This window comes from Nuphar pumila, chromosome 15 (assembly GCF_984573655.1).
Source record: "Nuphar pumila chromosome 15, dmNupPumi1.hap1.1, whole genome shotgun sequence".
Lineage (NCBI taxonomy): Eukaryota > Viridiplantae > Streptophyta > Magnoliopsida > Nymphaeales > Nymphaeaceae > Nuphar > Nuphar pumila.
Genome location: NC_143263.1, coordinates 3,674,362 through 3,696,917, shown reverse-complemented (window position 1 = coordinate 3,696,917; position 22,556 = coordinate 3,674,362). Strand labels below are relative to the sequence as shown.

The 22,556-nt window shown below is 38.6% G+C and overlaps 1 protein-coding gene across 1 annotated transcript; it reads right to left on the bottom strand.

Moving 5' to 3' along the window:
* Positions 1-6,083: 6,083 nt before the first annotated feature.
* LOC149814170 (uncharacterized) lies at positions 6,084-16,840 on the bottom strand. The gene is made up of 9 exons (XM_089989189.1): positions 16,671-16,840; positions 15,237-15,320; positions 12,588-12,697; positions 12,446-12,496; positions 11,036-11,179; positions 10,831-10,920; positions 8,537-8,643; positions 7,406-7,490; positions 6,084-6,399 (listed from the first exon to the last, which is right to left on the bottom strand). Exons 1-9 carry the CDS (start codon positions 16,780-16,782, stop codon positions 6,304-6,306), a joined length of 879 nt encoding a protein of 292 aa, XP_089845315.1. The 5' UTR covers positions 16,783-16,840; the 3' UTR covers positions 6,084-6,303.
* Between the last annotated feature and the right edge of the window lie 5,716 nt (positions 16,841-22,556).

Below are 22,556 nucleotides of genomic sequence, written 5' to 3'. Positions count from 1 at the left end.
TCAAATTTATTGACCAAAAAAATACAAAAATGATCATCATAAGAAATCCACCAATTCCATCCGGGCCACAATTTTGCGGCACCCAAAATGAACCCCCCAATCCACAATACATGGAGAGAGAGAGAGAGAGAGAGAGAGAGAGAGAGAGAGAGAGAGAGAGAGAGAGAGAGAGTTTATGCTAATATATACAGTACCGATCAAAAGAAGGTAATAAAACGGAGGAACTGGGACGGCCCTCTTGAGCAGAGGCAGTTGCATATATCAATTCAGTTCCCACTCATCCCCAAATTCATCCCTATTGGCATACCGTTCATTGGAATTTCATTGATGCAAGTTGTTTTGATCAAATCGGAGCAGGGTCTTTTTTTTTGCGTTTTAAAAATCAAATCGCTGTAAAAGCAGGAAATTTTGTTTCAACAAAAATACGATCCAATGGTCGATTTCTATTAAACGGAACATGCTGAATGGGGTCAGATTTGATCAAAACAACTCGCATCAATAAGCTCTCATAGGCGCACGACGGAGGAGATGGGGGATGAGTAAAACCGAATTGGCAGACACGTCGCTGTGTGCTGGAGAAGAAGATCACAGCCGGATGCGCTGTAGTTGTAGGTCAGGAGGATGTGCGTGAGAGAGGTTGAAGCTCCGACTCGGTCGATTTCATGATGTAGGGTGAGCGTGCTCCAGGGCTTCGCTAGCTAGTCCATCCTCGCTAGTTGCGTTAGCGATGTGGAGCGACATTGTAACTTTGCTGAGCAGACACCACCACCTTCCCTTATAAAAATTTCAAAAGAAAAACACCCTCGACGAAGTTTCGTGTGGGTCTTAATGACTTTCCCCGGTAAAAAACGAAAAAGCTGGTCAGCATTAAAGGTCCAAGAAACTTCCCAGCACCTTCGACCCATTGCTGCCACGTGATTGGTGGGGACTGAGACCAGATACAAACTTTATTGAGGTCGATTGGGATAGCAGATCTGATCCAAGGTACCTTGGATGCCATTCATCTTTAAAAAAAAAAGGGACGGTAATCATCAAAAGCTTTTTATTTTGGATGAATTTCAGCCGTTCATTTTAAAAATTTTTTTTGAACCGGTTCATCTAGAACGTGCAGGACACCCAAAATTATTTTGGTGTGACTCATATAGGTGAGAACCATCCTTTTTTGAGAACCTTTGGGTGTCATCGGCGTGAGACGGCACGCAAGGTTGTTTTGGACAATTTTCTGTCCATGGTTCCAACTTTGGATTGGACATGATCTCCTCAGGTCGGGAGGGGCCCAATCAAGGGAGATCCGGGCTCATGTCATTCACCGGGCCTTGTATGTTAAATTACCAAAATCTACAGCAACGGTCTCTCCCTCTCTATCACACCCCTTTCTCCTTTGTATTTACACTAAACCATGAATTTGACAGCTACCAGTACCACCTGCCACTTTAAATCCATAAACTCTATAAACGCCCGTCCCAACTACATATCTACGAATTAGGGTATGCACAAATCTCTCTCTCTCTCTCTCTCTATATATATATATATATATATATATATATATATATATATATATATATAAGAGAAAGAGAAAGAGAAAGGGTTTGAAGTGGGTGAGGCACAACATTCTGGATAGGGTGGGCACTGCCCACCCAAATCCAAACCCTTTTATTGAGGATTCCTGGATCAGGGTAGTCCCTTGCCCCAGCCTCCTCGATATGTAGCTCCGCCACTGGTTTGAGTGGTGCCCACCAAGGGTTAGGGGCAGAGCTGTACCTGTGTTTTATGGGGCCCGAGGCGGAGGGAAAAAATGGGCCCCCTATTAATAGTAGGAGTTCGGGGGCAGTGCTTTCGATTTTTTTTGTAAAGAATCAAAATAACAATAAAGTTTGCATTCACACTAAACAAATATAATATTCTAAATATTTATATTATATTAAATAAAAATATATAAAATATTTATGTAAACTACCTAAACAATGGGCCCATAAAAAAAAATTTTTGGGCCAGGGGCCCTGAGGCCCAAGCCTCAATGGCCTCTTTACAGGTCCACTGGCTAGGGAGGGCACTGTCTATCCTGACCCAACCTTTCACAAGATCCGGGGGCACAGACCACCCGACGAGTGCATGCTGGACAGGACCGACTCATAGGTAGTGGGTACCTGAGCCTCAGCTTCCCTCTTTTTTTCCTGCTAGCAGGGTTGACCCACCAAGGAGTTGTTGGACGGCGGGGCTCTGCAGGATGGGGCAGGCCAATGAGGGGCCGCCTACAGAGGCATAGCTAGGATTCATGTGAGGGGAGGGGGGACCGGGGCAGCGCCCCCCAAATTTTTTTTTGAGATAAAATAAAAAATGGCTACAATTATTAATAAAAATCTATTTCATATGAACAAATCAAACTATTTGTTGCAGTCTTTCTCAACCTCAACGAAAAGTTCTTAAACATTATCTAATGTCAATATATAACACTGGTGTGATAATTTGAAGTTCATAACAATGCATAAATTTTATTTATGATAAAATAAATCAAAATACAAAAGTAGCAACTAAAATGGACCTCGACGGTTACCCGTAACATAAAATTCATCTATAAGAGAATCTATAACTAAAGTCATAGTATATTCTCGTTGGATGTACAATGTCATACAGTCAACAAGAAAACCGTCGTCCATTTTATTACAAATTTTCGTCTTCACATGCTTCATCACTGAAAATGCTCGTTCTGTAGTGGTCGTAGAAACTGGTAATGTCAATACAAGATAAAATAATCTACTTAGCATGACATAACTTTCTGACCTTCCACTTGCAACCAACTTTTGATACAAATCAGGCAGAGTAGGTACTTGAAATCGAGGACCAGAAACCACATCAATCTGATACAATTACTAATTGATGATAAAATTATTAATCAAACACGTAAACTATCAATAATCTACACAATTAATCATTACAATTCTACATAAGTACACTGAATCAGATACAGTTACTAATTGATAATAAATGACAGAAAAATACCAATATAACACTATAAGTCTATACCAATTAACAAATTAACACTATAACAATTAACACTTAACAACTATAACAAACTAATAATCATTCATAGGGTATAGACCAGGACAAATAACAGTAATAAATTTATAAATTGCAACTAGATAAGAGTTAAACATATACTCACAAGTCACTAGGAGAGTAACTAGATAAGAGTTAGCACCGCTGAAACGATATTCACAACCTTCAAATATATCTTCTTGTCCTTCAAATAAATTCACCGATTCACAACCTTCTCCTACTGTCCAAAGATAATTAATTTGGATACCAGAACATTAAAACCCAAGTTAGAAGTCAGGATTTTTCTATAATTCTATATAATTTTAGTAGATAAAGTAGATAATTGATTCTATAATTCAGAAATCATGCCTTATTCTAAAATTCAGAAGTCACTGATTCACAAGCTTCTCTTAGCTCTGTTCCAACTAAAATGAGTAGATAAAGTAGAATTATTGCACCAAAAAACATAAATTACCATCAACAGTCAACATTCATCTTCCACTTTAATTTAATTTGTAAGTCAAATAATTAACATGAGATAAAAGACAGAGAGACATCTGCATATATGTATATAATATATACATATGAATATATGCATAGGTGCTCATTCAAGAACAAAAAATAGGATTTATCCCCAAAATGGGTAAATTGTTTTTTTATTTTAAATAAAATTTGATAAAAAATAAATGCAGTGAATTGTTTCAGGTCAGGATCAACCCTACTTCAGAGTTGATTTGATTAAATCCACTCCAGTCCACTCTAATCCACCTATAATTTGATTAAATCAAACTAGCACATATTTGATTAGTTAAATTACCCAAAAGATCGATCTCGTCGTTGTGCTTGATCGGTGTCTCGTCATCTTGCTCACTCAGGAGCACGGGAGCAACGCCGGAGGCTTGGAGAAGAAGCGTGGGCGACCGACGTCGGAGGAGAAGCTCGGCCGACGTCGAAGAAAAAGTTGGGTGGTTGGGCGACGTTGGATCGGTCGTCGGGAGTCGGGGGATTTGTGGAAGACAAGGGCAAGGGCAAGGTCACTCAAAATCAAGATCGAAGAAGAAGAGGGGCTAAGGGGTAATAAGTTAAATGGGTCGGATCCAGCACGGATGGGTCCCCGCCCTCGCCAGGTGATGGATCCGACCCGAGAATCAAGGCTGGGCTAGGACTGGGCTTTTAAAAAAAATTTTAACTGGGCCGGGAGGCAGGACTGCCCCACCCCCGCTCCGCCTTTGCCGACCCGAGAATCAGGGCTGGGCTAGGACTGGGCTTTTGAAATATATATATATATATATATATATATATATATATATATATATATATATATATATATATATATATATATATATATATATATATATATATATATATATATATATATATATATATTTAACTGGACCTGGAGGCAAGCCCAGTCCTGCTGCCCCCCCCCCCCCCCCCCCCCCCCCCGCCTTTGGCCTCCTATGCCTAGGATGGTCAAGGTGCGAACAACAGTGGACAGGAACCACTGTTCGTTGGAGTCCCCCTTGATGAACAGCCCCTGTTTAGCAGGTTATCGCCAAACGTGGTAGGCCGAATGGGACCAACCCCACTGTCAACAGTGGCCAGTGAGGTGCCTGGGATCATTGCCACACCCATTGTGGGATGGGTGAGGGAGCCAACAGTGGGGATCCCCACCATCAACCAACAACCGTCCAACATAAGGACAGTCACTGGGGTGCAGATCCTGGCGGACGCTCAGCCGTCGGCAGGATCTTGCCAGCCGACACTCCCCTGCCTGCCGAGCGGGAGCAATGGCCAATGCCTCCACCATTGGGTTCCCTCTGATTTGGTATCAAGAGCGTTGTCCATATGCAGGATTGAACCATTGCTAGGTGTATTGGCATTTGTTAGTGTCGAAGGTGATGGTTTTCCCAGAAAACCTGAGTTCTACCTTGTGAAAAAATAAAAAGATGGCTTGAATAAAAATAACATAAAAACAAAGAAAGGAAAATAACAAGACACGTGGTTCAACCAAAGGCCTACATCCACAGAAAAAAACCCAGAAATCTTCTGTTTATCCAGATAAAAAAAACTTTTTTTTTCAACAGAGAAAGCTGGGGTTAGGCAAACCCCTACCAGTTATACAACCATACCATTTAGGGTTCGAACTTGCAATGACCCAACAGAAGGTGACTGTACTAACTGCTCCTGCCAGACAAAGAGAGCCCCCCCCCCCCCCCCCCCCCCCACACACACACACACACACACCACAATGGTCCAGAAAAAGAAACTTTATCAACAACAAATATGAAATACAACCTAAATAAGATAAGGATGGATGAGATCTCATCTAATCCATTAAATCTATCAAATCTCGAAAAGAGTATAACTAAAGATCTTGATTCAGATTTGGGTAGAATCATTTTCATATTAGAAATAAGTTCAATCATGAAATTTTGCCTATTTTGAACATCACATATTTAATTTACTGTTATTCAAAAGATCACGACGCTTACCTGGAAGGAGAAGTTTGTGCACGTCACCTTATCTGGAGACTTGACAAGTGAAAATCCCAATAGTATGGTTGTATAACTGGTGGGGTCTGCCTAAACCCAGCTAGATTATCTAAAAATAATAATGATTTTAAGGACTTTATTTTAAGCTTCACTGTGCACCTAATTTTTATTTGTTAATTGCCAAGTTCCGGGTCTTCTTTCACATTTTTTAAAATGGATCTTTTAACGCCCCCAATGGGGGTTCGCACAGTAGAGTGGGGCTTTGGAGGATAAACAGGCCAAGGTTCAATTCCCATGGGCATCACCGCTATGCACAAACCGACACCCGGCATAAGCCCAGAGAGCAGGGGTCCTAATCTCCATCAGCACAAAGACCGTAGGTATGATAGGGTGAACTAGCGCAACCAGGCCTTTGTGCTGGGTGCAGTTTCTTCAGGTTATAAATAAATAAAAACTTTTAACCAGTCCAACTAATTTTTTGACCCAATTCCGATGATTGCAAAAATTAGCAGGGAGAACAACATTTTAAATTCCGCCACTCATCAAAGACACGATTAGTATTACCGGCCTGGTTTTCACATTTAGGAACCGAAGCTCAAGCCTGTTAACATGTTTTCCTCCTGCCTAATCCAGCTAATTTTGCAAGGAACAAGAGTTGAATAATTTCCTTGCTCATCTGTGCTCCGTTATACCGAGCATACATAGAATAATTTTTTAACCTAAAGAGAAAAAAGAAACTTTCAAACACCGTTGGAAAATTTGATGCATTTCACTACCCAAGAACTTTCTGCTTCTTTGCAGCATTCATATATGGCCTGATAACCCATTCATTTTGGGCTTCACTCTGATCAACGGTTCCCAATTTGATCTGCCAAAAAAGAGAAAAGATCAGAAGAAAAAAACAATACACATGGATTTTGGCAAATCTGACCATATGGATGTGATCTCCATGAATTAAAGCATATGAATAGACCCTTGGATAAAAAAAAAATTGTGTAACTAGGATTTTACAAGGATTCAAAAATCAACGGTTTTGAAATTTCTAAAATTTTCTATGTTATAAAATCTTATCTACGCATAAAAAAAGTTTGATCCAAAAAGTCTATTCGTATGTTTTAAACCACGGAGATAACATCCATAAGGTCAGATTGACCAAAAACCACATATAACATAAGATATTTTGAAGGGGAGGACAAGGGGTGGGTCATTTAGTGTGTGTGTGTGTGTGTATATATATATATATATATATATATATATATATATATATATATATATATATATATATATATATATATATATATATATGAATGAAAAAGTCCAATCCCCTTGACTAGAAGATGAATTTATGACAAATACAGGTAACATCCAAATTGTCAAGCTCAAGCGTAAGCCAGCAGGGTATAACATCATTGTGTCAGCAATCCACCGGATAACTTCTAGTTCTTACCCCAACAGTTTCAGCAAATCACAGTCCAACACCCCAATATCATCCCCCATTGTCTCACATTCTCGTAGTCTCGCTGGCTAACCTTGATCCTGTTTTTCTGCTTTCGGTCATATCTAGAATTCGAGTTTTTGATTTGGTACCAGCCTTGTGGTCCGCATAGATCAAAATAATATTTTTCAACTAAGCATCTGCAACATTCAGCTTATGAAAAACACTAAACCCAAATTGTGAAACTTAACCCAGTCCAGCTATTTTATTCGACCATTTGTCTTATCAATTTAAATGCCAAAGTTGCAGAGAGCAACAAACACTTTAGAAACGTTTGAGTATGCAATAAAACCAAACACAATGATGTTACAATAATTGCAGAGAAACACACAGAATGGAGGTTTCGAAGGATGGCGTATCAGAATAACAAACTACTGACCTGATAAAGCCGCAGCTCAAACCGAGGTCCAATTTCCCTCAGCTCAATTGACTTGGGACCACCAGATTTTTCATAGATATGATGCCTGCATGTCAAACAAAAACTCAGAGGGAGAATACCTCTTCTCATGCAGCCAACAGAACAATGTTGACCAAACCTAGAATCTAGATTCTAGACCCATGTGAATGAACAGCAAGATGCACGCTGAAAAAATATGTACAGAAATTGTATCTTAACGATAGACCAGCCATGGCACTGAACAATACAAGTAATTTGTCTCACTTGAGAAAGAAATGCAGCCATTATCATAATTTAGCTTAACTAGATCATTCCAACAATGCCAAAAACGAAGCAATAACAGCAATCAATTAGAAAAAAAATAAACATAGTTAAATAATTGAGGATTCCAAAAACCATGCATGTACAAGGCACAGATGTTGTCCCCTTCTTCTGAGACAAATCAATCCTTAAAGCTTTGTCTGTGCCAGTGTACCATATAAATTATAATATATACGTAAAACTACTGAAATTCTTTCTCCAAAAGTAACTAATATACTAAATTACTTCTTAAACTTACTATGCCTATCAAAACAAGATTACAATTGTGAACTTGGTCCTATTCACCATATGCCATGAAAATGCATAAAACATGCTCGCGTACCTGAGTGCATGCCTGTATTTGTACATTTGTGAATGTGTCTTGTCAAAGGCATGCAAGCTCGGTATCCAACCATGGAGTTTAATCATGGTTAGTTTTGATGGTAGACAATATTTTTAATCAGTGAGTTAAAGATTAATGATTATTGGGATATAAATGTACTTAATCATTATTCTGTCACAAGATCAAGCACATCTACTAGAAGAAAACTTTACACAATAAATAACAGTGACGCAATAAATCTCACTGTTTGTGAGAATCCATCCATTACATCGCAACAAATGGATTAGGTTTTGCCGGACAGTTGGGAAAAAAGAAACAAATCATCCATTCAGCTTCTAACAAAACTAGCCTCTGAAAGGTTAATGTTTTACTATTGTCTAGTGGGAAAAGTACACCAAAAGCTACCACGGTCTACAAGAACGAAAATAAATAAGAAAATAAATAAGAAAATAAATTAAAAGATACAATACCTGAATGAGATATAGTCAGATTGGTTTGAAAAGGTCATGATGCGCTTTGAGTCTGGTTTCGGAGCTGGAAACAAGTGCTTTAAAATGTTTGCAGTCCTCTCACCAAGCTGGTTCAATCAAATAAATCATGACAAAATCACTGTTACAAGTCGTCAACCACCCGAATACAAAGCAAAAACATCAATGTTTACAAGAAGCATCAAAGAGACAAGACCAAGAAGAATAAGGACCCAAACTCATGGGAAAAAATACACCTATCAGAAGTGCACTAGTTTCAGTTGTTTCAACTTGGTACCAACTACTAACATAACGCAAATGTTCTTGCACTCTCAGAGAGAAATATAAGCAGCCACCTTAATCCAACAAAACGCAGGATTTTTTTCAACCTATGGCTGAAGAGAAGATTAAACCAAGTTAGACAGTACTCATATGAGGAAGTCCATTATCTTCTTTTCAACTCTTTTGTGAAGCCACAATCTTAACAAACCCCCATCCCCTTCCCCTTCTTTTCCCCTCACCCATCCTCTTGCAAAAATATAGAAGAAAAGGAATAGATAGCAGAAAGGCAGGAAATTTTGTCGGGTTGTGCTTGCGTACTCAGATGCAAGACTGGGCCAACGATCCATCCACCAGGAGATCAGTCACAGGGTATGCAGTCTTTTTGGGGCCACATATGGTGTCTTGGGCTAGCAAAAAGCAAATGACTGTAGCCCACTCAAGCACAGAGGCCGAATACAGGGCAATGGCAGCATTGATAGCTGAAGTGTTGTGGACTAGATATTTGTTGGTCACTCTTCATCAAAAGATTTTAAAATCACTTTTACTATGTGATAACAAAAGTGCAGTAGCCATTGCCATCAACTCAGTACAACACAGAAAAATGAAGTATGAGGAGCTGGAACAGCATTTCGTTAGAGAGGGTTGAAAATCAGGAGATTCATCCATTATTCCTCAAAGGCGAATATCAAGTGGCAGACCTTTTTACCAAACCATTGTCCTCATTGAGATACTCGTTTTTAAAAGGCAAACTGTCCATGGTTGTCCAAGGTCCATGCACAGTTTGAGGGGGAGTGTTAAAAGTCGTAATGTAATATAAGGGTACTTTTGTCTTTCCAAGTTCAGTGTTGTATTTTATTATTGTCTAAGGGCAGTGTTGTAATTTCTGCCATTCACCTTTTATATTAAAAGAAGGGGCGGCCCTAGATTGGGTATCGCCCTTATCAGTTCTCCGATATTCTTTTCTTTCTCGAGTTGCAGGGCATGCATTCCGAGGGATGCAGATTCGCACTCTTCTGTATGGATCGGATTAGGATCCAGTATCTTCACAGATTCAACTAATTCTTTAGAGGACAAGACCCAACTTTGGTTACTATACTTTTGTGGGAATTTATTCAGTGTCTTACAAGAGTAAGAAATTGTGGTGTCTAAATCTAGTGCAGAATTTAAATATAAAGCCCTAGCACATGTATTTGTAAAGGTCTATGACAGAAGATATTTGTAGTGATTCTGAGGAAATATAAGGCTCCTAATTGATTTATATTATCATAAAAAATCAGTTATTTAGATAGCTTCTAATCTAACATATCACGAAAAGGAAAAACATGTCATGTACATAAAAACTAGGATTTCGATAAGGAAAAGATAGAAGCAAAAATATTTCATGGCAGGTACGGAGATGGTTTCAAGCATCTAGAGGGCATTTGAGAGCCTCAGATCTCAGATTATCTCTTGTGACACGTGGCATGCTGATGTGGTGCAGCCCCACTGCAAGATCCAGGGCATCTCAAACACTAGACCTCAGATCAGAGATCTAAGATCTCTCATATAAAGGGAGAGAGAGATCCAAGGATCTCTAGAATGCTCCCTTACTGAAAACTAAGGAAGACAAAACTAACACAATACTCTCCTAGCATATTACTATCATGCAAAGATGTAACCAATGCAACATATTCAACCATTCTTATCCCATTAACTGATAATAACTTTAGATCAGTTAAGCATATCTTCCATCCCTTTGGGAGTCAAAATCAAACCGTACAAACTACATTAAGCAAACAAAAGAAAGTATGTATACTTCCCAGAAAATCCATGCATCCAATCCAACATGCCATTATTGAAAAGCTTAGACACCCTAAAAAAGGTGTAGCTAAAAAAGAATGTAGTTAAATGTGAAATAATCAAATAACAAAAATTAAAGCTGAGAAACAGAGGTTCTTGAAACTTTTCAAAGAACAGATGACTAATTTGAAGATTTTGATGGGGCAAATTTTTTGCAGTAGGGCCACGTTTTGTACCTTAGTTGAGAAGTTATGAATAATCAGATGGGGAAAAGCCTCAGACATTGTTCCCATAGATTTCTTGTCTTTAATATCATGTCTTGTTACCTGAAAATCATCTAGAGGTGAAATTTAACATGCAGGATATACTTTGCTTCACAAGACATTAAAACCAGCAAGCAGCAATATTGACACATGCAAAATTAAAGACAGCTTACCATACCACATTCAGTAATCCAAAGTATGCGGTGGGACCGAAAGGCAAATGGCATACAACAAGGCCATCTGGCTCACCACGATGTTCATGTACCATAATGATATCTGTAAAATCATACGCGCGACAAGTCTGAACAATTTCTGACACAACCTACAGAAGAATGAATTTTCAAAAAATATTTCAGTTAAAAATGTCATACTTCATAGATCCAGATTTTTGGGATCAATCCATTCAGATTCAGTATACGAGATGGTCTCATAAGAAAACCATGTTCTAACTGATTGTTATAATATCTACTACAGATGATCAAATTTATATAGGGAAAGGAAAACAAACCACAAACATGATAAAGGAAATCTAACATTTGAATCCATTAAAACAATACATGTTATGCACGAAATCAAAGGTCATATGATCGCTACATTGTAGCAGCCTATGTCACATACGTACAGGCGCTGCATGGGATATGACATGGAAACACCCAAAAAGATAGGTATGTGGTTACAGATACACAATATATACATAAATGTGAACGATTATGCTTTAATTTACAAAATGTTGTACATATGAAGTTATAGACTACTAAAAGTCTAAAGCAAGTCAAAGGTATATAGATAATTAACAGATAATGATCCACAGATGTGTGTGTGTGCGCGTGTGTATATATATACAGAGAGAGAGAGAGAGAGAGAGATTGGTAGGAGGGCCTGATAGAAGTACCCATGTTACATGGGTAGCAGCACTTGCAGTGCAATCTTTACGTATGTTTTCCTGCAATCTTTCAGTTGATAACTAACAAGCTCCATCTTTTCCTGCTGAACACACATTTGTTCACCATGTGAACTTATTCTTATCTAAAAACCTTTCCCCAATTGCATGACCTTTTACACAAGCTTCTTTTTTAAATGATGTATTTAGTGCAACAAGATACTATCATAATCTAAATTGCAAGATGACACTACGATACAAAGAAATGAACAAATAAAGATGGAAATAAAACCAAACAAGAAGTCACAGATTGTGGGGGTTGGGATTGTCAAACATAAACTGATTTAATTACATACATATTGACCTATCAAATACACGCAAAATGTGGAATCCAAGACATCCAAGAGCAATTACAAAAGGAGCAATCATATGATGCCACCTAGAGCAAATAAGCTACATGAGGCACAGAACTTGCAGAAGTGCACCACCAGCATGTATCCAGATAGTAAGTGTTTTGACTATGATAGCATGAACCACATTTTATTAAACCATATGATATGAATAAAGAAAATCGATCCATAATCCATATTTGCAGAAACTCTTTAAATCCACAGGAAATACAACAATTTCAGAAAGGCCAACTATAAGATTGTTAAAACTGATTCTTACAAGTATAGACTTCAAAACATGCAAAAGTTCAAAACTAACCTGACTGCCACGGTTTATTCTTTGTGCATTCGGAAAGATGAATTTAAGCTCCTGCGGCAATAATAATGACAAAATCATAATTAATATGACCCATTAAGCTCTCTGATTCAAACAGAGTAAACATCAAGAAACAGAGACTAACCTTTACAAACTGAACAAGGCGACTACTGGGATCACGAGAAGTCGTCAACAAAATCTTTGGATCCCTTTCAGAAGCATTAGCATACTCATCATCAATGTGAGTTCTTGGCACTGATTCCAGTAATGAAAGTACAACAGTTCAAATTAAGATCCACAAACACAAATTTCAGAATACAAACACAGGCAGCCCGCAGGATGAAAGGACTGGAGCATACAGGTATTATTTAATATTATGCAACATCTCCAACTCTACAATAGTAATCCACAAATACCAAAAAGCTGTTTGGGAGCTCCTTTTGGTTTTCATATGGTTTTAGCATTTCAAGGAACTGGTTTTGACTAGGGGTGGCAATCGTGTCGGGTTGGCGGGTCAGCATACCTCAACCCGAACCCGACCCGTTTATTAAACGGATCGGCTGTGGCAAACACGAACCCGGCCCGTTTAATAAACGGGTAACCCGACACGACCCGCCAACCCATTTAATAAATGGGTTGGGTCGGGTAAACGGGTTCTCAGGTTCGCGGGTCAGGTTGGCGGGTTGACCCGCCCGCCTAACCCGTTTATTAAACGGGTCAGTCGGGTTGGCGGGTTGGCATACCCCCAACCCGAACCCGGCCCGTTTAATAAACGGGTTAGGCGGGTCGACCCGTTTATTAAACAGGTTGGCTTAAGCCCAACCCGAACCCGCCTAAGAGGCGGGTTGGCGGGTCGGGTCAGAAATTGCCACCCCTAGTTTTGACTCCCAAACAAGTGTACCTTTTTGGAGTCAAAGCAGTCCAAAGTATTTGCACACTTGTTCATGCATGTCAAAGCATATGTGTTCATGCATGTCCATGCATGTATTTGTTCATGCATATGCATATTTGCATGTATTTGTCCATGCATGTCATGCATGTATTTTCTATATGCGGCCATGCATGGTCACATATGCATGGCATGCATAGACATGTGTGTTTGCATGTATGTGTCCATGCATGTCAATGAATATGTGCCTATGCATGTATTTGCATATATTTGTTAATGCATGTATCCATTCATGATATTGCATGTATTTGTCCATGCATGTGTCCATGTATATATGCCCATACATGTATTTGCCCAAGAATATATCTCCATGTGTGTATATTTGTTTGTGAATATGTGTCAATGCATGTATATTTGTCGTGCATATTTCGTGCATGCATTTGGCAGTGAATCTATTCTGATGCATGTATATTTCATGCATACATAAGTATTCATGCATCCATATATTGTATCATTGTTGGGTTAGTGAGGCATTGGGGTAGGCAACACAATAAGGATGGTATTCATTGTTGGATTCGACAAAACCCACCTCAGCAGGTGGATTTATGCATTGGGGAAGGTGTTGGAGGTGTCAACACCCTCCACATTGCCATTTTCTGGTAAGACAACTCCCAAACAAACCTGTGCATCACGGTTTCCGTGACACAGCTTCAAATGCATGGCTCCTAAACACAGCCTAAAACACAAAACACGGACAAACTCAAGTGATAAAGTAGTTTAAAAGATACAAAGAACAAACTGAAAAGGGTAAAGAGCTAATTGACACAGGATCAAAATTGTTCATCAACAACTGAAAGAGGAAGCATGGATCATCCAAAATATAAATGCCATTGAATGAACTTTCAGAGAAGCATGTGAAAAGTATCATGACAAACATATAAAAGCATCTATTCTAAGAATTTTCGTAAGGAGAAATGTTTGAGCCCACCTTTGCATGAACATATATACATTTTGTGGACATGTGCATGTGGATATACTTTCCCCTGACAGATTACTCATCAGCTGAGTTTTGTGGGATCATAAAAGAGGCCTTTTCCTATGACAAACAAGCAAATATAAAAACAAAAATTCTGCAGCAAATAAAACTTCATCTCTTATCTTGAAATAAAAGCATGATATTGTAAAATCTCCATCTTTAAATTTATCACCAAGAAAATACTACATATTCAAAACAGAAGATATATTTGTTAAATAGGGTTTTACTTCATCTTGACTTAAAATCGCACTTGGTGTTACTTAATCTTCAGATAGTAATGTGATGAAGCATAAAGAAATGAACTTTTACAAGCAACCTATCAAATAGATAAGAAATTTAAGTTTTTAATCCCAACAGGTTGTGCAGTTGTTACATGGAATAGTTCCACACCTATTGAAATGCATATTTACTCCCACAATGTGGTGTATCACCACATGGACCATTTATACACCTGCTGACAAATCCACGTATGGACTTTAATGAACCAACCATAGAAAAATGTACTTAAACACCTATAAAAGCCATTTCAAGGTGATTGTGTGTTCACTGTTTTCTTATTTACTAATAAACTCACTTGAATCAAGGACCCCAAAATGTTAACTGCCCAAAGCATAAAACTATAAACTACAGAAATCATGCTGAACAATGAAAATCACTTACATAAATTGCATTGATATCCTAATCAAAGTAACAAAAAAGGATACATATTTTTTTATTTTGAATGCAAAGGACAAGTATCTTGTACTAAATCATCGATAGACCCCCTAAAGAAACACAGTTCAAGTGATAAACTTCCATCTATGAAGATTAACAATGATCATTATTAGCCAACAGTAACAGGTAAAAAGCTGAGACGAAGAGAGAGACACCTGCAGTCTGTTCATCTTCAAGATCAATTTCTTGACGCAATGCAGCTTCTTCATTCCGAAGCTCTGTTGGGATTGACTTTCCCTCTGCAACAAGGACATTCAAAAAAATAAATAAATAATAAAAAACTGAAGAAGTCTTTAAGAAGAAATGGAAAGAAATCTAAAGCAAGAAAGGTTTTAAAGTTTTGAAACTAAAACTTGTCACATATATAATTTTCATTATTGAACACCTTCCACATTTAACTGCTGAATAGGAAAAAAATGAGATAATGACAAAATTTCAAAAGAACACTTTTCTACCAAACAGATTTTAATTATTAATTATTTATTCCCAACAGATACCTTACATGTAACACAGTTCGTGAGTTATCTAAATACAATTTTTTATTCTTCACTTATTTTTGGCCTTCCAATATCTTCCCTAATGGGCAATTTTCAACCATTAATTGTATTCTTAATTAAACAAATGACGAGAGGACCTGTTTCTCCATGTATGGGGCGATATGATTCTATTGCTCCCCCGTGATTTCCAACCTGGTGGAAAATCATCAAGAACAAAAATAAAGGATACCACCAACTACTATATGAGGGGGAATAAAAAGGATTCTTCGTATGATGAATCTTAATAACCAGCAACTTCAAATGTCCCGTTATATCCCATCATTTTGAACACATTCCACTGCAAAAAAACACAGCTATCTATCGTATACCAAACACATGATATTGCTGCAAAGTCAACTTCCGTTCTCCCATCACCGTCATCTACAAGAAAAACTATAAACTCAAATTTTTAGATGACAGAAATTCCGTGCAATTCACTAACATTTCCCTTTCACTTTCGGACCTATCCCCAAATTTACATTTCCCCACTATATGTTCGTCTCATTGACACAGAAAAAAGGCAGCAGTAGAAAAGGTTTATATCCGCGGCATCATAAACCGCTCAATCAATTTCTTCACTGCGCCAAATCCATTCTTTAAGGAGCCGCACCAACAAAGGCCATGATTTTCCACTCCTTGAATCTTTCCACAACATAATAATAGCAAACGCATGTTCTTTTCACCATTTCCCTCAAATTATCTAAGAGAATTGCAATTCCTATTCACTTTCTATGTCCGACGGGGAGAAAAAACAGATGATTTTCCCTTGATTCGTCCATACAGCATACTAGACCCTAACAAGTATGTTGGCTCATCGTCATTCTCTCCCGACATAAAACTTCCTCAACCACCAGAAACACAAGAATAGACATGAAAGAGAAAAAAATAACCAACAAAAGAAAAAACAATTCGACGCCGTCCACGACACAAGAAACGGGACTTCAAAGCCAGGGAACAACAAGAAACCCACGTAATCGATAGAATTTGAGGTCTCGGAACAATCGAGAAGAAGAAATGAATCAATAGGGAATATGAACAATTTAGAGAAGGCACCTTCTAGGGCTTCCTTGATCTTGCGCTTCTTCTCGTAGAGCAGCCTCTCCTTTCCCTCCAAACTCTTCCTGTAGAGGTATTCCCTCCTCAGCCGGATGTTTCGCCTCAGCATCCTCCCTGTCCCAACGGTACAAACCCCTAAAATCCCTCGCGATTTGGGGAGTTCCCTCACCGAAGATCTCCAAAACCTTAAAAATTGAGGAGGGCGACGGAAAAGCGCGGGTTTTTGTCGCGAGGGTTTTAGGGCACAAGAAAAAGAAGAAGCAAGCAAGCGGAAATTACAGAAATATCCATTCCAGATATTCGGATCTGGGTCGAACCTGCCGAGTAAGGTGTTGTTTACCCAAGACCCAAGTCCAATGAAAAAGTCGACAGTGGGTCCTAAACTATATGTGCCCATTGGAACGCAGTTGAATGGGTCTGGGTCCATGCCTTAGCAGAACAGGAGTGCAGGGCCGAGTCGGATTCCAGCGACCAAGGAACATAAAGGCATCAGAACACCGTGGTGTAAGGAATGGGGGTGGGTGGTTCGGGTGGAGATCCGATCCAATACCTGATGCCTTGATCGAGCACTCAACTTGAGATGGCCCCAATTCGGACAGCCTGTGCCACCCCGAAAAGCTGAAAATATCGCGCCTAATAGTTTAACGTATGTGAGCCGGTGTTGGAGAGAAGATGAGAAGGGTGTGGAGGTGTAAATGGGAGATGAGTATGGAGTTAACAACATCCAACGGGGGCCTCAGCTTGTCTGGTAGGAGCATCTAGCGCTGCGACACCTTGTGTTGGGTGGGACGTTGCAGGTTCAAAACCCAATGGTATATGGTTGTATAACTGGTAGGGGCCTGCCTAATCCCAACTTTCCTCTAAAAAAAAACATCCTTGTTAAGATATAGTTGAAAATGACCCATCTTCGCTCTCAACATCGTTCTCATCTCCCAAAACAGATCGTCAAATGATGCCTGTTCGCTGATGTAAAATCTGTTGTAATTGTGTAAAAGTGATCACACTCTTGGTTGGCATGGTTCTAGCCACAAATGGTTGGACCTAAATGTAGAGATGTCTTTAGCAGAATTTATGTGCATTGTCAGTAAATTTAATCATCTCTAATATTTCATTAGATTCAATTTTTCCAGGTAATGAAAAAATCAAAACCTTACAATTCGTGAATATGATGACTGTTTTAAGAAAGCCCAAAAACATTGGGGTCAATTTTAATGTACGAAAACAGTAAGCAAATCATGCTAAGCACGATCCAAATGTTAGCTTTTAATTTTAGATATTAGATCTATGCAAATCAAGAGTGTACCATTATAAATGATGGTGGTTTAGAACCAGAATATTATACATAAACTAAAACTAGTGCAATGCAACCATTACTACTTGATTGTAAGTTTAAGACAAACTAAGGAGCTTCTCATTTTGTTGTTCCTGATAAAGTCATCACATAAACAACATTTAATACACATAATCAGATAAGCTCTTATAGTTTTATGCAAGAATCATGGGTACACACTTGAATCTTTTATTATATTTACACGAATAACCCGTCCACAGGATCAGAGACCTAACCGTGCTGACTTCGTTATCCTAACAATGTAAAACTCCATGGGCTTACCACAGGATCAGAGACCAGTCGGGTTTGGTTCGGGCACGGGTCTAATCAGGTCAGCTATAAGAAAAATCATACCCGGACCTGATAAATACTACATGAACCAAACCTGGACCATACCTGATAAAACCATATTTTTTTATCATTTTTACATTGAAAATTTGAGGATCTTAATCAGAACTCAGGTCGGGTCTAAGTTTGGTATAAACTTTCACAAACTATACCCGGGTCCAGACCCAGGTCTTTTTATTTATCACCATACCCGGACCCTATATATAGGGTTTGGTTTGGGTCGGGTCCAGGTCCAGGTCCAAGTAAATCAGGCCGGTTGACACCCGGACCATGCTGCCTCACGTGACCCCAACTCTCTGAGTCACAAAGGGCGAGGTGACAGCCTGTTAAGCCTTTTTTTTTTTCTTTTCTCTTTCACATATCCCTGAATGATAAAGTGCCCAATACAGCCTCATAGTGGGGCACCACACATATCTTTTGCCTTTTCATGAAAACAATATTGCATTGCCCTAAGACCCAGAATCGAATCTCACTGGCACATGGGGTGTTATTTTAAAACGGCTGTGGTAAGTAAGGCTGGGTGGTCGTGTCCTCTTAACCCGGAGTTTTACCTGGAAGGCAGGCGAGCTCATTAAGTGACTGGTTTTTTCAGTGAGGGTTCCTTCATCGTCAAAAATATTGCATTGCCCTAAAAGTTTGGTTGCTGTCTAATATGGAAGGCTGGAAGCTGAGGTGCATGTAAGAAAACTGAAGGTGCCTTATTGAGCAAACAAATGCCATTAATTCATATGATTGGAGAAGGGCACTCCAATCAGCTTTAGGGGGTTCCCCTATCTCAGTAGGGATAGGGTTAGTACTAAGGCAACGCTCTTCAAATTATCAGAGACCTCACTTCTTACCATGTCATGTATTGTAGCCATGCTGTTTTCTTTTTTCCTTTTTCTTGTTTTTTTCTTCTTCTGTTATTTCGATAAGAATGATGGGGTTAGGTAGACCCCTACCTGTGTACAGAAGGATAATTGATAAAATTTATATTTGTTGTACAATTGGATGCCAATCTCCGTATGCCATGCTGTTTTATATAGTTGGAATCTGGTGATGTAAAATGTCTTGAATTAATTTGATATTGTAGATGGGTTCAGCATGCTTTGATTTAGTAGGGATCTACCTTTGGATTGTCTTTTTCGACGAAATAAAAAATGCATTTTTCTAAGTTGAGAAATTTTTATACATTTATGACATTGATTTTTTTTCTTCAATCGTTGGAACAACCTACTTTGGTGTCGAAATCAAACAATCTCAATGGAGTGTGTAGATTACATCTATGGGGTTAGATGATTAAAAAACTACATTTTGTATATATATAGAAACGATTAAACATGTAAAATGAAATATGCTAAATGAGTTTTCAGTGTTTTCTTCACAATTCTAGCCCCCACAGAATCCAGGTGTTTTTATGAAAAAAAATGACATTTGGCACCTCAAAAATCTATGAAGATGTTAGGCACTGATTTTTTTTCAAACCTTATAAAAACCTGATTCCTACTGTTTTGTTCAATGGAGGTTAACTCAAAATCCTTATTTGACAGTTTTGGGGAATCGTTGCGTCAGTATATAAAATTTAGAAATGGTTGGTAGCTGACATGGAATATCAGATAAAATTAGGTTTCAATCAAATAACTTTCAAGAAAAAAAAAAAGGTGTTTCTTCATCACCCATGTTGACAGTTTTTTTTTTTTTATGATGAAGAACCCTCGCCAAAGCGATGAAAACCCTAGGTGGGGCCCATGACCACAAATGGTCCACCTTTGAAAGCTAAAGACACACCCTTACACCAACGGTGCTTGATCTGGTGCCTTCATCTCATCACCCTGCTGGCGACGATGGGTACCCAACACCTACCATTTTCTCTCTCTCTATCTCTCACATCATTAAGCAATGATGATTACCAATCATTTTTCTTTTGATAATTGGCTAAAACCACCTCCACCTCACTCATGCTGGAGCTGATTGGTGTAAAAAGCTCAGGTCTCCATTGTCCACCAGTAAAGTATATTCAACTTAGGGACACCCATGGGTTTCAATCTCACAGTGTCCTTTCCAATGTTGTCAGCTCAGGTCTGCATTGTCCACCAGTACGTATATTCAACTTAGGGACAGCCATGGGTTTCAATCTCATAGTGTCCTTTCCAATGTTGTCACTATCGGTATCGGCCCTGAATGGTTGGGACACTGATTCAGCTGTATGAGCTGATACCTATACTCATCTGAATTGTTTTGTATCAGCCTAAAAATAATAAAAAATAATAACGTGTCAATCACAATGTGACACATGTTAAAACAGTAAAATAAATTTAAAATAATACAATATATATATATATATATATAATTTATAATTATTAAAGAATAGCTGATTCAGGCCTGCAGCTAACCGAATTTCTGCCGATACACACAGATATTGATAACATTGGTGGTTTCATCTTGGTGACATTTACATGTCGACCTACCAGATGAGTGGAGCCCTCATGGGCATCACAAGGCAGTCATCCTCGTGTTTTTATATTTTATTTATAGTAAAAAAAAGGAGGGCTCGTTTCTCAACCATCCATCTGGCAGGATGTATGGTTCCCAAGGTTGGCATGCTGACATATGAGACCACCAAAATTAAGCAGTGTTTGTAAATAAGATAATATGCATCCAATACGGTACATGATCAAGTGAAATCTATGGTAGGACATCAATGCTTTGTCCACAAGTGCCTGCTGCTCATGACTGTGATTGGAGAGGCCAAGTATGCTAGCTGTTCCACGCTATACTAGTCTATAAAATATTCAAATGTCAATGTCTATGTAAAAGAAAATATTAGGGTGGATCAATGAATAGATGCCTTATACTTGTTCTAATCACTTGTGAACAAAAAACTTGGTACGGGCACAGGTTGTGCTTGATTTTCTTGCAAGAAAATATGATTGTCATGAAAATAGTTGTATGAAGGTCATGTTATATCGAGTTTAGGTTCAAATTTAAATGGTTTCCTCAAAGGGTTTACCGCCCAATTGAAATTGATAGACAACAATGATGGATTATATATCGAGTCTTATCTTGAAAGAAGTGGGAGTTTGATTACATTTGAATAGGGATGGCAGTGAAAGGGAGGAGGGTATGCCTGCCCATTTGGGGTCGGGGAAGGATGATATGAAATGGAGAATGAATTGGGGATGGAGGTGAAAATCAAAACCCGTGCACGGATGGAGATGGAGATAGACTTACTCTTGCCCCAGTCCCGTCCTGACCCGCCCTACCCAGACCCATCCCCGATCTCCGATCTCCGATCTCTATTAATGAAATTACTAATAAACCCTTATTATATTATGGAATAATATTTAAATCTTATATATATTATATTTCTCAAGGACCTGTTCGTTCCATGCCTTCTGTGCCAAAGCGACCTTTTCGCATAAAAGTGGCGCGCATAGATTGGCACCTTTCGAGCACCCCAGCTTGCTTTTTTAAAAAAAAAAAAGGAGATTCCGGGCAGCTGCCGTTTCTACTGAGTGAAACCAATGTCGTCAGTATCGGTATCGACCCTGAATCGTTTGGCCAACTATATATTTAGGTGTATCCGGCCCATATTGATACTCAAGTGAATTGTTCTGTATCGCCCAGAAAACAATAAAAAAACATTACTTGTTAATCATGAAACGTGTTAAAATCAATAAATTTTTTTTATTTTTTCAGTTTTTTAATATTTATTTAAAAGTAACTGATCACAGTGAGTGAAACAAATCCACCCTAACAAAGCTGTGTTAGTAGTGTAATATTTGTAAATGCCCATAATACCACCAGCTTGTACACAAAATTTAGGTCAGATGCATCCAAAAGGACATTGGCAATACCCCGAGTTATATTTCATTTCTCTCATATGGGCACGATATGAAAAAAATGAGCTGCTTATATATCATGTTTGATTTGTGGATTTGGATGCATATTCCATGGATTGGAGATCTCTACTTACATATATCCATATTTCCATGCAACTCGACGAGACACCATTCTTAGTTTATTAAATCAAGTGCCCAACGAAATCATCCGATCTCAAATCCAAGGATCTGATATTTGAGATCCATGTATTATAGGTACTCCCGGCTCTTAGAATTAAGATATGTGCATCTCAAGTTCTCAACTAAAATAAGAATATCATATCCTCATTTAGGGTGAAATTCAACATTACATTTGATTACTTCCAATATTACCATGTGTCCCAT